We start from the raw sequence: 15,169 nt of genomic DNA, 5'->3' as shown, positions 1-15,169 counted from the left end.
TATTATTATAAAATTTAAAATTAGTTTTTTATATTCCAAAAAATATCAATTATATATATTTTTTATTGTGAATATTAAAATTGACCTATAATATAAAAATTAGACCCATCCAAATAATAATTATAAAATTCCTCTTATTATAAGCTCAAACTCACTATTTTTTAAGCATTAAAATTAAACTTAGTGAGAAATAAATTGAAAACTAAATTACATTCCCACTATTAATTAATAATAATTTGACGCTGATTAAATTAATTTTTAATTTATTAAGACCAATGTAAAAATGAAAAATAAAAAATAAAAAAAGGAAAAAAAGTTGACGTGGTGCCAAGCCCTGATTCCCTAGTGTCGTCGTCGGCTGGCAAGCACGCTGGGTTTTGTTGAAAAGGTCTCCCGAAACGACCTGTCGTTTTCTACTACTTTTCTAATTATTTTCTCCACTCAATTGGACATGCTAATTAAATATATATATATATATATATATATATAATTTCCAAAAAAAAATTAAATTAAATAATTATATCACAAGTTGAACTAAGAAAATAACAATAAAAATATTACAACCTTATATTTTTCTAAAGAAAAAATTATTGAATATGACAATCAAAACGACGTCGTTTCAATGTCGACGCCCACAGCCCACGGAACCACTGGTAGCCCAGCCAGCCCAAATGCGCTGGCTGCCCCAAACGCTAAATCTCTCCCTTCCCCGCCCTCCACGACAGACAAAGATTCCGCCAGCCCCCCACCACGTCGTCGTTTCGAATCTATTTTTTAAAAAACCCTAAATAAATGAAATACATTAAAAATTAGATATAACATTATATTATAATATATTTTTAATATAATTTATATTGTAAAATGAAAACCAAATATTTGAAATATATATATATATAAAATAAAAAATTCCCGTAGGATTTTTGGTCCCCGCAAATTTCTAGTAAAAAAAAAAAAAAGAAAATTTGAAACCGAGACAAAGAAGTCTTTTTCGTCCCCGTCTCGCTTAGAGAATATATCTGATTCCAATAGTTTATATTTATATTAAATAGTTGAATAATTTTTGTAAAATATTGAAAATTAAATATTAAAAATAATATTAGTGTAGTTTAGCTATGAATTAGGAAAAAAAAAAAAAAATTTAAAAGTGAGGGACAAATGTGGTATAAAAAGATGAAAGTTAAGGGACTAAATCGTAAATTAACAAAAATAAAAAGAATCTTGGGGATTAAATTTCCATTTTTTCTCCACCACCTTTTTCGGTCGCATTTTCCAGTCAGGCGTGTAAAGAAGCAACGTCAAACCCCCACAGACGACAGCCCCATCAATCCCCTCTCTCCCTTCTTCTCTCTGTTCTGTCTGTAACTTCCTCATTAAATTCTCTCTGCTTAATTCATTCCTCTTTCTTCCTTCGATTCTTCCGTCAATCCTCTCTTCATAGTCAACCTTCTTTCCAATCCAATCTCAACTTCTCCATTTCTTCGCCAACCAACAGGTTTCAGTTCTTCCTTCGATTTTGGGGCTTTTCTTGCCTCTTCGCCTTTTCGTTTCAGCTACTGTGTAGTGATTCCGATTTTTTCGGTTTTGGTTTCTGAATTGCGGAATTTCTTGTTTGGATCAGGTTTGTTCGAGAAATCTGGGGCGGAGACGGCCATGGCTCATAAGGTGGACCACGAGTATGACTATCTCTTCAAGATTGTTCTGATCGGGGATTCTGGCGTCGGCAAGTCCAACATTCTTTCTAGATTTACCAGAAATGAGTTCTGCTTGGAGTCCAAATCCACCATTGGTGTTGAGTTCTCCACCAGGACTCTCGAGGTAGATGCTTAATCGGTTCAACTCTCAGCATTTTTTATTCGATTTGCGCGTTTTTTAATTAGCATTTATTTTAATTTCTTCATTGATCGATTGAGTTTCCTTTTGTGATTGACGAACTTTGAAAATCTAGGTTCCGATGATTTCTAGATGGCGGCTTGCGCCTTTGTTTTCCCTTTCAATCGTTAAAGTACAGTGGATTAATTGCATGAGGAGTTCGAGTAGTAGTTACTTTCTTGTTTGAAAGCCACAAACGTCAAGGCTTGAATTAATAGTTGCTGAATTTATTCAATATAAATAATACGTTTCTCATATATGAAGGAAACGATCTAGGTTTTGTAGCCATGTCTACGGAAGACTGAGAGACGATGAAACCATGTGTGCTCAATTATTAAAAAGTATGGCTGCGAGTAGTTAGAGCAGGGAGAAATTGATTGAATTCTTTTCCTGTATTTCTAAGTCACCCTCATTTCTTACCAACTTATCAACCACCATTGCTTATTTGAGTATACCACTAACTTTGTAAATGCTCATGCTCTTGAAATTTTGAGTGTTTTTGTTAAAAAAGTAGAATTAACGATGTTGGGGTTGTTCATTTAGAAAGTTAAGTATGTTTAGTCCACTTAAATATAGCTCAATTGGTTGAGCCATGTATCATCGACCAAGAGCTTAAAGGTTCGACTCTCCCCGTCACAAATAAAAAGTTAGGGCATGCCTACCCTATTGTGGCCAAACCAATAGCTATGGTAGCTCTAGCATTAAATATTATACCAACTCTAGGAACTTTTTGGCTGAGGGATTGCTGTTTTTCTTGTGAAATGCTTAGTAAATGAAGCTAAGATTCATAATTTTTTAAGGGAGTTTGAGATCTCGAACTAAAATTATCGTGGAATCATATACATTTAGAATCTGTTCCTACTGTTTCTTTTTGTTCTTTACTCAAAATTCTGTTGTAAAAACTTGCATACGGAAGGCTAATGAAATGGAGGGTTGTCCTCAGCTAACTGGGAAATCATTATTGAGTCTGAGATTCTTTTTCATTTCATTGTTTTGTAAACTTGGTAGTTAAAAGTGTTTGTCATCTCATTGTAGTCAATGTTATTGTCATACAGGTAGAAGGTAAGACAGTCAAGGCTCAGATCTGGGACACAGCGGGTCAGGAACGATACCGTGCCATTACGAGTGCGTACTATAGGGGAGCTGTTGGTGCTCTCCTCGTTTATGATCTCACAAAGAGACAGACTTTTGATAACGTGCAAAGGTGGCTTCGAGAGCTGAGAGATCATGCAGATTCTAACATTGTGATTGTGATGATAGGAAACAAATCCGACCTAAATCATCTAAGAGCTGTCTCAGAGGATGATGGACAGGCCATGGCCGAGAAGGAAGGCCTTTCATTTATCGAGACGTCGGCTTTGGACGCCACAAACATTGACAAGGCATTCCAAACCATCTTGACAGAGATCTACCATATCATCAGCAAAAAGGCATTGGCAGCCCAGGAAGCAGCTGCGAGTGTCCCCCATCCCGGTCAAGGAACCACCATCAACGTGACCGAAACTTCTGGGGACTCGAACAGAAGGGGTTGCTGCTCATCTTGAGGCGACACAGAAAGATAGAACTGATAGTTCACATCAAAGGTTTCTCTCTCGTGTTTCTCTTTTCATAATTGATCTGTTGTTTTTGATCTTCTTCCGGATTTGGAGAAACTAGGAAAATGTAGTGTATTATCATTCATAGCGGGCATGTAGAATGAATATATCTCACCCGATCCCTCCCTCTTGATCCACTGTGTTAGTTCTTTTCAGCAGTTTCAAATTTTTTACCTTGTTCCCTTTTACTTACCCATTCATATAACAATTACTTGGGAAATTTGATCTGTATTTGTTCTCCATTTGCAACTCTTACTCAGAAATTCTTACAGATATGAGACATGTGAGATTACTAGCTCTGTGTGTGTGTGTGTGTGTGTGTGTTCATTACTGATTGCCTCTTCTTTTGAGTTAGCATTTTGGGGGCATACATTCGGCTTGATTGAGTTATCATTTTAGGTTGGATTCGAATAGATTGGGTTCGGGTTTCGGGTTACTACGAATTAAATAAAGTCTTAATCTTATATAATATATTAAGATCACGTTTGAATCTAGCTGTATACATTAATTTATATTTTCTTATTCATAAACTTCTCTTCCAAAAATAGAAAAAGAAACCTCAATATTTCAAATTATTTTATGAAAACAATTAGGCAATTTTTCTTATTAGGATCTTTTAAAAGCTGGCATTTGTTTTACAAATATTTATAATACGGGATTTTCCTTTAAGTAATTTACATTTTTATACTATTTTAGGTATATTATTGTATAATCTAATTAGGGAAAAAAAAACAAGCAAAATTATAGAGAAATAGCATTAACAGGCAGAAAAATGAGAAAAACTAATTGAAGTTGTCTGAGCCCGGGTTCGAACCGGGGACCTTTAGTGTGTGAGACTAATGTGATAACCAACTACACCACCCAGACGTTCTTGAACATCGGCTTCCTAAGTATAGTAATTATTATTTTATTTATTTATTTATTTTTAATTTGATCGTTCAGTTGAATTTGGTCTCGAGAATCAAAAGAACGTTTTCGTTGTTGTTCATTTTCGCACTTCGCCATGGACGCTCACCACGCATCTCTAGGTCGACGAACGGTAAGAAGTTCTTGCATGTTCGCGTTCTTGCACCCCATAATGGCTTTTGTGTGTTTATGAATTACCATACATCCATCAAATTTCATATTCATTTTGGCAGCTGGAAGAGATTCGGCAAAAGAGAGCGGCGGAAAGATTACACAAAGCACCTTCCGGACCAGATCTGAGCACAGGCTCGAAATCTAATGGTAAATTATTGTTGATTCATATGGAATTGTTGCGGAGATTATTGGTTGTGGATGTAATTTAGCTTGGTTTTATTGGAACAGAAACTTCTGGAATTAGAAAATCAGAGAGCGGAAGTCGATTCTCGGAGGTAGATTTATGTCCTTTTTTTTTCCCGCTACGTCGAACCTTCTGCTTGCTTGATATCTGAGAATTAGAAACTTCATTTGTATTCTTAATTTCCTCCGCCATGTTCTTGTATCTTGGAAATTTTGATTTTGATTTTGATTTTGAGGTTTCTTCTTGAATAGTTTCTTATATCCTTTTACTAGGCCCACGTTTTTACGAAATTCAACTATAGTTGGGAAAATGTGGCATGAATGTAATGGAGTTTATTGGACTAATTGCCAATTGTTGTTACTGCTAATCAATTTTATACAATGGCGAATTTATTTAATAGACTGGCCTCTTCAGAATTCCTCTTTTTATTTCCCCCCCTCTATTTCTGTTCTTCTAAGATCGGTTGGTTCTTTTATGCAGACCGATGTGGGTGGTTTAGTATCTCAGATACAAGATTTGCAGAAGAAGAATGCCGAATTAGAAGAAGAAAAGAACATCATAAGCTCAAAGGTTTCGTCCTGTTTGATCTTTTTTTCCCACTTGTGCAGAATAGTCTATAAAAAACATGTGCATCGATTGTTTTCTTAAACTTCATAATTATTACTTTGTTTCAGCTCCAATCAAAGGAGGTTGAGAATGGCACTCTTCAGAAGCGATTGAATGAACTGGTAATTAATGCTCTTCCTGACTGATTTTTCTTTGTTCCTTTGGAAGGTCTTATGTCAGTTGTTTATTTTCAATACTATATTTTCTGATTGGACATATTTCCCTCGTGTAACATGATGGCATGTTAATACATTTGATGCAGTTTTTGTAGTGTAAAACAAGCAAGTAACTCCAATTTCTCTCTGGAAATGAAACTTATTATTTGGAAATGCAGAAGGTTTTGCTATTTGCTAACCTGCACTTAGACCCCATCTTGCCTCCTAGTTTGGTGATAGAAGAGCTTTTCTTAGCCTATACTTCATCTTACTGAAATTCCTTAACTGTCGAGGTGTTCTGTTAATTTAATTGAATATTTCAATCTGATTACAACATTACCTAAACTTTTTAGGAGACAAACACTGTACCATCTTTAAGGAAAGCTCTCAAGGATGTAGCCATGGAAAAAGATGCAGCAGTTGTTGCCCGGGTATATGCAGTCTAGATATTATTTAATTCTTTTTTCCCTTCATTTTGTTCCTCCTAAGCATTACTAATGGTGTGATAAATTAGTATAGGAGGATCTGTTAGCCCAGCTTCGCACTTTAAGGAAACAATTGAAGGAAGCAGAGGACGAACAATATCGAGTATGTATTTAGTTTATAACCACTCATTGAAGTAATTTTTTTGTATTAAAATAGTTTTTCTGCATTAGGCGGAGGAAGATGCTGCAGCCTTGAGAGCAGAATTAAATTCAATTCAACAACAAGCAATGAATGGCTCTTTTGCCGGAATCACTCCAACTGCTAATCCACTTGATCAGATGCAAAATTTAGAAAAGGAAGTATCTAAACTAAATGCTGAGTTGCAGGTATGGCTGTTGTGGACAAACTTCTGTCATTTTCTTGTCAGACTGTTGGTTGTTAGTGCCTTACAGTAGTTGATCATGTACAGAAAGTTTCAATCTTGAGGCAGCAAGATCTACAAAAGTTATCAGAGGAGCAATCCCGTATTTCATCCCTCATTTCTGAAAAGCAGGAACTTGAAGAAAAGCTTGCAAATACGTCCACAAAAGCCTCAGGTACAGAGATTGTTGTGCCAATATCTTTTGAAGCCTGATATATTCTTGCAAATTTCAAGATTTTGTCCACTTAACATCTACTAATAATTTTGGATATTTTTTGTGTCCGTTTTCTTTCAGAGATCTCAGAGAAGGCAGTGGAGAAGACTTTTTCAGTTGTAAGTGACTTTTTGTTGGAATTTCGTTTAAAAGAATTTCAAAGAATTTATTTTGCGACTGCATTGATGTCACTTACAAGTATCACATAATCGCTTCTTGCATGATTCATACTCTAGATGTTTAAATATTCATTATTCATCCCATTTCCCCTAGTTACAGCATTACCTTGTTATTTGCAGGAAGAGAAGAGCAAGCTTGAGAAGCAGTTGCATGACATGGCTGTTGCGATCGAGAGGTTGGAGAATAGTAGACAGAAGCTTCTGATGGAAGTAAAGTCTTTTCCATTTTCTTCTCGTTTACTCACACCAAAAGTACAATTTTATGAATTTTCCTCTAAAGGAGAGTCTTCTCTCATGTTTTTTGGTAGATTGATTCGCAGTCTTCAGAAATAGAGAGGCTGTTTGAGGAAAACTCTACTCTATCCAGCTCTTACCACGAGGCTGTGACCATAGGAGTACACTGGGAGAATCAGGTGATTATAGTTGTCAACCCTGCATGATTTTTTGCAGTTGTTATGAAGTATTCAAGGGTTCCAAATAGATTCCTCCCCCGACTTTTTATTGCTATAATTGGTTGTATGCTGTCAAGTGCTGCGAATGAGAAAAATCTGGCATTTGTAACTTGACTTCTGAGACACTTCCTATCTCTGTCGTCCTTGTTGAATTACATATGCTTGAGGTGCAGTATATTTTCTTTAGTGGTCTAATTAAACCTGCTTTAGAATTAATTTTAAGTTACAGCTGAATAGAAGATTTTGTAGGTGAAAGACTGTCTAAAGCAGAATGAAGCACTTCGCAGAGTTCTAGACGAGTTGAGAACAGAACAATCGAACAGTCTGCCGGTGTCATATAGAGATGGGGCAGTTGAAACTCAGTCTCCGCCATTTACATCTGACCTTCTCTCCCTCAAGGTCAGTCTCTTGCTTAGGATGCAACTTTCTGCCTTTTGTATGTATATGATGATGTCTCAATGAAGTTGGAAGTCCTTTCTAGAAGTTGAATACTTGGCCGTATGTTGGTCAAGTGATTATGTCAAACTGGTTAATTCAGATGTAATCTGTTACCTTGGTTTCATTCATACTTTAGGTTGGTCATCTAAGTATGATTATACTATGATTTCATCTTCCTATTCTTTCTCTATGAAGGCCCAGCTAGCAAAAGAACAGAGCAGAGCAGAGACGTTATCAGCAGAAGTATTGGAGCTGTCAACGCGACTCCAGCAGGCTACACAAGCATATAACGGGCTCACACGCCTGTAAGATCCTCTCTCTCATACGAATAACAGTTGATTCATTTTATTTCAAAGAAGACTTTTTTTCTGAATTGCTGCTTCTTACATTGTAGCTATAAGCCAGTGCTGCGGAACATCGAAAGCAGCCTAATTAAAATGAAGCAAGATGGATACGTTGGTGTACGCTGAATACAAATGTATTTCCAAGGAAACTTCATACAAATTCTGGAAAAACTGATAGTGTCTATGGAAGGTTTATCATCTGTCACATATTTTCCTTTTGTGAGAAATATTATTTCAACACTAACTGGAGGAGACCCCTTTTGGGAGTGTACTTTTTTAGCTTTATGTTAGATTCCAAACAAAAGCTATAGTACATTCATATTCATTTTATACTGAATTTATTATATCATTCTTTTAATGTTTCAAACGTTGATCTATAGCTTTTGGCTAATTGGATCTTGAAGTAAATCATATAATGAATTGATGGAGACTTGATCGGCTTTATTATTTGATCAGCGGCGGACCAAATTATTGTAGAAAAGGACAGGCCCAATTGAGTGCTTTACATTGCATTTTCGTTCATCTATTCTTATTATTAGACAAATCTATTACTTATTAGTTTTTCTTTACTACATTCTCCAAACTTCAAACATGGATTACATGAACTGTTGGAGCAATTGTAACCGGTGTAAACTCTTTCCCTTTTCCTGTTTTTTTAGAGCAAGGGTTAAACTCGTCGAATCATTAAAAGTTATTTTGAGCTATTATTTTGTCCCTTTAGCTAGCTGGATTGCACCAATTGGCAAATTTTCCCTTCGAACAACTTTGGAGTAAAGAGGAGGAAAGAAAAGGGGGGAAGACATGAACAGACAAAAGTTGATAGCATGGCTGTAAATCTCACCCTGTTTTTATATTTATTGATATTTTGTAACAAAGCTTTCTACAGGTTGGCAAAAGGAACTGTGATTATAATTTAGGATTCAATGAGGAAGAGATAAGCAGGGAAGAAAGCTCATCAATGGAGTCCTCAAAGATTTGTTTCTGTATTCCTCGCCACAAAAATGGCCTCAAAGCTGATGGAGGATCAGAGAAATCTTCCAAATCAAAGCCTTCCCGCCGCAAATCTCGCCGTGCTGCAAAAGGAGGTAAGCATTCCCCTAGTAGTGATAGCAGTAGAGATGGAAACACAGGTGATGCAAATGAAAGCAGCGCCTCCGCCGCCGCGGCTGCTGTTGCAGTCACAGCAGTGGCCGTGGATGCCTTAGAAGATGATGGTGGCAGCACGCATGGGCATGGCCACGGCGGTGAGGGAGGCGGTGGAGGTGGCGGAGATTAGGAATCGGTTAATCGGAGTGTTGATTTATTGCTTTTTTTCTCATTGCTTCTGTTTTGATGATCCTTCTGCTGGTTCTTTGCTGAATTTTGGTTTGATTGATGTGTGGGAGTCTTATATCATTTTGTTTGAATTACACAGTATATGAGCATCTGGGTCTTGCTTTCCTTTGTTATATTATAGAAAACTGTGTAAAAACATCTTGAAATGATGGCTGCTTTCAGCTCTGTTTTTGTTAGAATCAATTATTCTCGATCTAAGAGATCTGATTTTTAGAATTGGTTCTATTTCTCCTCCGTTGCAATTTTAAAAGTTAAAATTATGTCACATTAATTAACTAAGCTTCTCTTCACCGGATTATTTGTATAATTTTATAAAGTTGAAATTTGAACTTTCTTAAAACTAGTTAGATTTATAATTTAACAATCATCCCTGGACCTATGGAGCCCTGCCATCGTTCGCCCTTCTTTATCGAGACTCGACTCCTCTAAAATCCTTTAACAAAGTATACCATTTGTTTGACACTTGATCTACACTTTCAAGATTCACCAATTTCTTTGTTGGACTACACCTTCGCGGCTCACTAACTTTTTTGTTGGACATTTGAGGATTTTATTGACATGTCTAGGCATGACTTTGATATGTTAGGAACCACTGATCTCTACAATGGTATGAGAATTTTATTGACATGTTTAGGCATGACTCTGATACCATGTTAGAAACCATGGATCTCTATAATGGTATGAAGATTCTATTGACATGTCTAGGTATGACTCTGATACCATGTTAGGAATCGCTGATCTCTACAATGGTATGAAGATTCTATTGACTATGACTCTGATACCATGTTAGGAACCACTAATCTCTACAATGAGATTCTATTAACTATGACTCTGATACCATGTTAGGAACCACTAATCTCTACAATGATATGAAGATTCTATTAACTATGACTCTGATACCATGTTAGGAACCACGGATCTCTACAATGGTATGAAGATTCTATTGACTATGACTCTGATACCATGTTAGGAACCACTGATCTCTACAATGGTATGAAGATTCTATTGACATGTCTAAGCATGACTCATACCATGTTAGGAACCACTGATCTCTCCAATGGTTTTGCTTTTGGTTTTTCCAGAATGCCTCATATCAATGGAAAACTCCTCAACGCACTCATCCCACAATTATTGGTCTTAGAGAAACAAACAATAATAAAAAATAAAATAAAAATTCAAAATTCAAAATAAAAAGAAAAGGAAAAATTAAAATATGGGAATGAATGGACCCAAAAGATCATATTACATAGATACAAAATATAATTTAATCTAAATCAAAAGTCAGCCTGAAATTTTAATCTAAAACATTTGATAGTCAAATTCTTCAATTCCGAAAAGCACAGATCATCATAAAAGCATAAACACTATTAAATTAATTTGAGTAGAGACCCATTTACAAGAGTTGGATAATTGCGTTCACAATTATAGGAAAAACAATAGAATGTTACAATCACAACCACAGGCTCACATATTCTTTGCTGGAACTCGTAAAATCAGGTAACCAACCCTCGTGAAACAGATACATGCATAGATTACAATGGAAATACATACACAAATAAAAATAAGCTCTTCAAAGAGTTCTATCATCAGCCATAAAAGTCAGAAACAATCAATAATATTATTTTCTTCTTCCTAATCATCATCAACATATATGGTTTCTTGCTTAAAGAGACCACCAAAAACCTTCCTTACCTCTGCTTTTGCCTCCTCTTTGGCTTTAGGCTTTGAGTTTTCTTTTGATTTCGCTGCAAACGAGGGCTTGGAATTGGTCATTGCTTGTCTTACGGCTGCTTTCTTTGATGGCAGAGATCGAGCCTTAGCCTGTCCTCTCACTGTGGCTATCTGAACATTTGATTCCTCAGATAGTTTTGGTAGTTGAAAAGCTAGTTTCTCCCATGGCTGCTGCGAGCCGAAGCCCTTGGCTTTGCTTAAAAAGTTGTTGACTAAACTGCCTGCTGCACTGTCGGCCTTCTCTGGCGCCTCTTCGGCTTTGGGTTTAGTGGGTGCCTTGGGTTCTTTTTCTGAGAGCTTTTTCAGCTTTTGGGATTGCTCTGAACTGAAATCCTTGGCTTTGTTCAATAAGGTGTTAAAGAAGGCTACTTCATCAGATTCTTGCTTCTGGGATTCTTCGGAAACAGCAGCAGCAGCAGCAGCAGCAGCTTGGGCTGTCTTTTCAGCTTTGGCAGCCTCAAGTTGTTGTTTCTTTGCGGCCTCTGCCTCTTCACGAGCTTTCTCTGCAGTTCTTATGGCTTCTTCCTCTGCTTGTGCCTTGGCCTGTGCTTCAGCATAAGCCTGTCTTCTCCCATCCGTGGGAATGGCGCTGATACCAATTTATACCAAACCAATCAATCTTCTAATCACAATGCTTTATGAAACCATAGAATCTTCAACACACAATTCTCGGTTTTAGAAAGACTATAATCACAAATTTAGTTCATAGAATTCAAATTTGTCTTAATTTGGTTCCTAAAATTATAATATATATATATGTTAATCTTCTACCTTTCTAACTTTTAAACCTGTGTTTGTTAGTCTCTAAGTCCTTGTGTATGTATTTTTTTTTTTTTAAATTATTGATCTCCTATATATAAAATTGAAAGATAAATATTTGATTAAACTCTATTATATCACATAGTTTTCTTTAACAAAATAAAAATATATATGTATAAAAATCAATTACCCTTGTGAACAAATAAAAAGTTTAGAACTAAACTTAAATTTAACCTTTACCATTTCAAAATTATAGATTCAATAGTGTTAAAATCAATCTCCTTAGGCCTAACAAAAACTTGAAAAAATAAACTAATAAAATTTGAGACTCACAAGGAGATAGAGAATAATAAAGATTCTAAACAAAGAAATGAAAAAATATATATATATCAACATCATACCGATGATAGTGTGAGATTTTTTTTTTTTTTTTTTTTTTTTTTTTTTTTTTTTTTTTTTAAGATATGAGATGGTCTATATGAACAATAATAATTGTTAAAAAAAATGATGCAAAAGAGGGAAAAAAGAAAAGAAGAACTTACCTGAAAAGTTGCTCTACTGAACTTGAGGGTGCTGATGGAGTAGAATAAACCTCCACAACCTTAAGGATTAGAAGTAAAATGCTGAATCAATAATTTAAGCAATGGCTATGCTTAAAAATTGTGAGTGCAGTAAAATGCAAGGTACCTTGTTCTCGGCCACCGCCGTGTTCGAGAAAACGCCGGCCACCAGCGATGCTATCCGTGACTTGGCCACCTGAAAGTAATTTTGAAGTCAAAATTAGGAAGCATGATCGTTCTCAAGAACAGAGAAAGGGAAAGAGCTGTTCAACACTATTTGACAATTATGTCATACATTACATTACTTTGTAGTCGTTTGAACTAGCGCTTCCTTCTGCTCCGACGACGACATTATAGGCCCGTTCAGGCTCAAAGTCTTCTGCCAAATTCGCCTTGATGAACGTATAGCTGACATCGGTTTCGACTATTTTCTGCAAGAGCTCCACTACGGACAACTCCTGAGATCGGGAGAACAGGTTGTTGAAGAATGACGAAAGGCCGTCGAGTACATTGTTTGTGGAGGATTTTGATGCGTTGCCATCGTAGACGATGGCCACATGGCCTACTCCGGCGAGCTGTGCTGCCTGAATTACTTGCAATGCGTCCGATGTGGTAACTTCGGAGGTCGGACCGTTTTCTCCAGCGCCAATAGTGACTACAACTTTACTGGCGTTTCCGATCGCCTTGGCTATCGATTCGGCGTCTTGGAAGGAGGATTCGACGGCGTTTAATCGCTTCGATTCTTCATTAGATATGACCTTCATTGTTCGATTAATAAAATGCACAATGTTATCGTCAAAATCAATAACTGAACCAGATGCAGAGTAGAATTATCAATTCAGAAAACAACGAATCCTTAGAACTTCCAATCTCAAATACAAAATTCAATCTGACCTAATTATACTTGACAACAAGATTCGAGAGAAGAATTATCAATTCAGAACACAATGACATTCTCACATCTTCCACTCTCACATACAAAATTCATTCTGACCTTACACTAAACGATTAGATGCGAGAGTAAAATTATCAATTCAGAAAACAACGAAATCCACATGTCGTTCAAATCCTCATATCGTCCGTTCTCAGATACAAAATTCGTTCTGAACTAACCTTATACTTGGCAGCAAGACGAGCCAATTCTTGAGCAGCATCAAGCTCCGGCACACCAGCACGGACACTAAAACCTTCACGCAACAGCGTCTGCGCCAATCGAATGCCAGCCTGACCAGAAGCGCCAGCAACAAACACCGTATTAGGATCCTTCCGCCTCGCGTTTCCGAATGACAAACCAGACGAAGTATCGCTAACAACCGGAATCAGAGACTTCACATCCGGTATCTTTCCGAAGTTGAAACGAAACGGATTCGAATTACCAGAATCTTCAGCCGGAACGCCATCGGACGATGGCGATCCATTGCTCGATTTCCCCAAGCGAAACGAAGCGAATGTTCCAGAACTCTTGGCGTAGACGGAAAACTGCCTACGGCTGTTGTTGTCAAAGCTTCGGCGGGCGTTTGGGGCGGTGGTTAAGATAAACGAGTTGGAGTTTATGATCGCCGCCATTGGAACAAGGAGACTACAGAGAAGAAACGGTGGTTAGTTTCTGGTCTCCACTCTTCTTCAGGTTTCTCTCATATCCATGACTGAGAATTGGATTGAAGTCATACACAAACAGTCCCCACATCCTCAAAACCAGTAACCAAACGCCATGGAATTTGGAGATTTCTTGTAAATATTATCCAGGAAATAAAAGAAAATCCAATAAAACAATGACACGTGTACAACTTTATCCATTAATTAAAAATTGAAGTGAACACTAGAGGCTGCAAGATTGACCTTTTTCTTCCATTGAAAATGGTAATATAATTTCTGTTTATCCATTTCGTCCACTCCATCCCTTTCTCCTTGTTTATCTAATAATAATAATATTATTTTTTCCTTTCCATTCATAATTATATTAATTATATTATTAGTTTATATTTAATTTTAATTTTTTTAGATTACTAATATTTAAGTAAGATTAAAAAAAAAGTTTAGTCTCTAATATTTGATATTATTTTTAAAAAAATTAACAAAAAAATGTTTTATATTTGGTCTAATAAAAATTAATTTTTTTCATAATTTATGTGATTTCCATCCCAATTATTTAAAACATCATTTTTAATTTCAAATACTATTTATTTTTTTATAAATCTAATTTTAACGAAAATAAAACTTAGTAATAAAAAGTTTTTAAAAATCAATTGGGGATTGGGAAGGATGTTGAGTGTAATATATTATAGAGTGTTTTTGATGTCAAAAAATTATTTAACTCTTTTTAATAAATAGAAACTACTTCTAAACAATTAGATTATTTTTTAAAAAATTGTTCCGTTAAAATAATTAATTAAAAATCCTCAAAATAATTAAAATTTTATCAGAATAGGCACTCAAAAGATATTAGCAGAAATACATATCAAATATATTAATTTCGATAACATATTATACTTATATTGATTTCAAATTGAACGTGTCCATTAAAATGCTATATTAATGCAATTTTTTTTTGTTATATACACCGACAACATAAATATTGGTTGGGCCAATATTTTATCTCTAAAAAAAATAGTTTTTATATCATGTATATATTAGAGATGTATTTAAACGAGCCGAGATGGATAGTCTTGTTGAGTTTTATGTCCTAAAACTCATAGTTTGTAAACAAAGATATATTCTATTTTCAATAAAGTTATTATTGATGTTTATTCAGTAAAAATTGTTATTGAATAAAGTGAACTTTACGATCATTAATCTAAATCCAATAAACTAAGAACACTCT

At 35.7% G+C, this 15,169-nt stretch overlaps 3 protein-coding genes and 1 non-coding gene across 5 annotated transcripts; 2 read left to right on the top strand and 2 right to left on the bottom strand.

Moving 5' to 3' along the window:
- Positions 1-1,258: 1,258 nt before the first annotated feature.
- Positions 1,259-3,706, top strand: LOC111794492 (ras-related protein Rab11C). The gene is made up of 3 exons (XM_023676531.2): positions 1,259-1,492; positions 1,619-1,815; positions 2,925-3,706. The coding sequence occupies exons 2-3, from the start codon at positions 1,651-1,653 to the stop codon at positions 3,411-3,413; spliced, it is 654 nt and encodes a 217-aa protein (XP_023532299.1). The 5' UTR covers positions 1,259-1,492; positions 1,619-1,650; the 3' UTR covers positions 3,414-3,706.
- A 551-nt stretch (positions 3,707-4,257) lies between these two features.
- TRNAV-CAC (transfer RNA valine (anticodon CAC)) lies at positions 4,258-4,331 on the bottom strand. Its single transcript has one exon. It is a non-coding gene; the product is annotated as a tRNA-Val (tRNA).
- A 66-nt stretch (positions 4,332-4,397) lies between these two features.
- Positions 4,398-9,514, top strand: LOC111794448 (myosin heavy chain-like protein). Of its 2 annotated transcripts, XR_002815083.2 has the most exons (16): positions 4,398-4,503; positions 4,604-4,691; positions 4,773-4,819; positions 5,209-5,298; positions 5,403-5,456; positions 5,843-5,920; positions 6,009-6,077; positions 6,146-6,301; positions 6,385-6,511; positions 6,632-6,669; positions 6,850-6,939; positions 7,038-7,142; positions 7,431-7,580; positions 7,815-7,924; positions 8,014-8,591; positions 8,685-9,514. XR_002815083.2 is itself a non-coding variant. In XM_023676472.2 (15 exons), the coding sequence occupies exons 1-15, from the start codon at positions 4,468-4,470 to the stop codon at positions 8,087-8,089; spliced, it is 1,314 nt and encodes a 437-aa protein (XP_023532240.2). In that variant the 5' UTR covers positions 4,398-4,467; the 3' UTR covers positions 8,090-9,514. The 2 variants fall into 2 exon arrangements, 1 of the variants encoding a protein (XP_023532240.2); XM_023676472.2 differs by having other exon boundaries at positions 8,014-9,514.
- Positions 9,515-10,700: 1,186 nt separating this feature from the next.
- On the bottom strand, positions 10,701-14,047 carry PTAC16 (plastid transcriptionally active 16). Its single transcript, XM_023676433.2, has 5 exons — positions 13,462-14,047; positions 12,654-13,106; positions 12,476-12,544; positions 12,331-12,389; positions 10,701-11,618 (listed from the first exon to the last, which is right to left on the bottom strand). Exons 1-5 carry the CDS (start codon positions 13,912-13,914, stop codon positions 10,931-10,933), a joined length of 1,722 nt encoding a protein of 573 aa, XP_023532201.2. The 5' UTR covers positions 13,915-14,047; the 3' UTR covers positions 10,701-10,930.
- Between the last annotated feature and the right edge of the window lie 1,122 nt (positions 14,048-15,169).

This window comes from Cucurbita pepo, chromosome 5, assembly GCF_057944985.1.
Source record: "Cucurbita pepo subsp. pepo isolate OVF chromosome 5, ASM5794498v1, whole genome shotgun sequence".
In the NCBI taxonomy this organism is placed as follows: Eukaryota; Viridiplantae; Streptophyta; class Magnoliopsida; order Cucurbitales; family Cucurbitaceae; genus Cucurbita; species Cucurbita pepo.
This window is presented reverse-complemented; position numbering and strand designations above follow the sequence as displayed.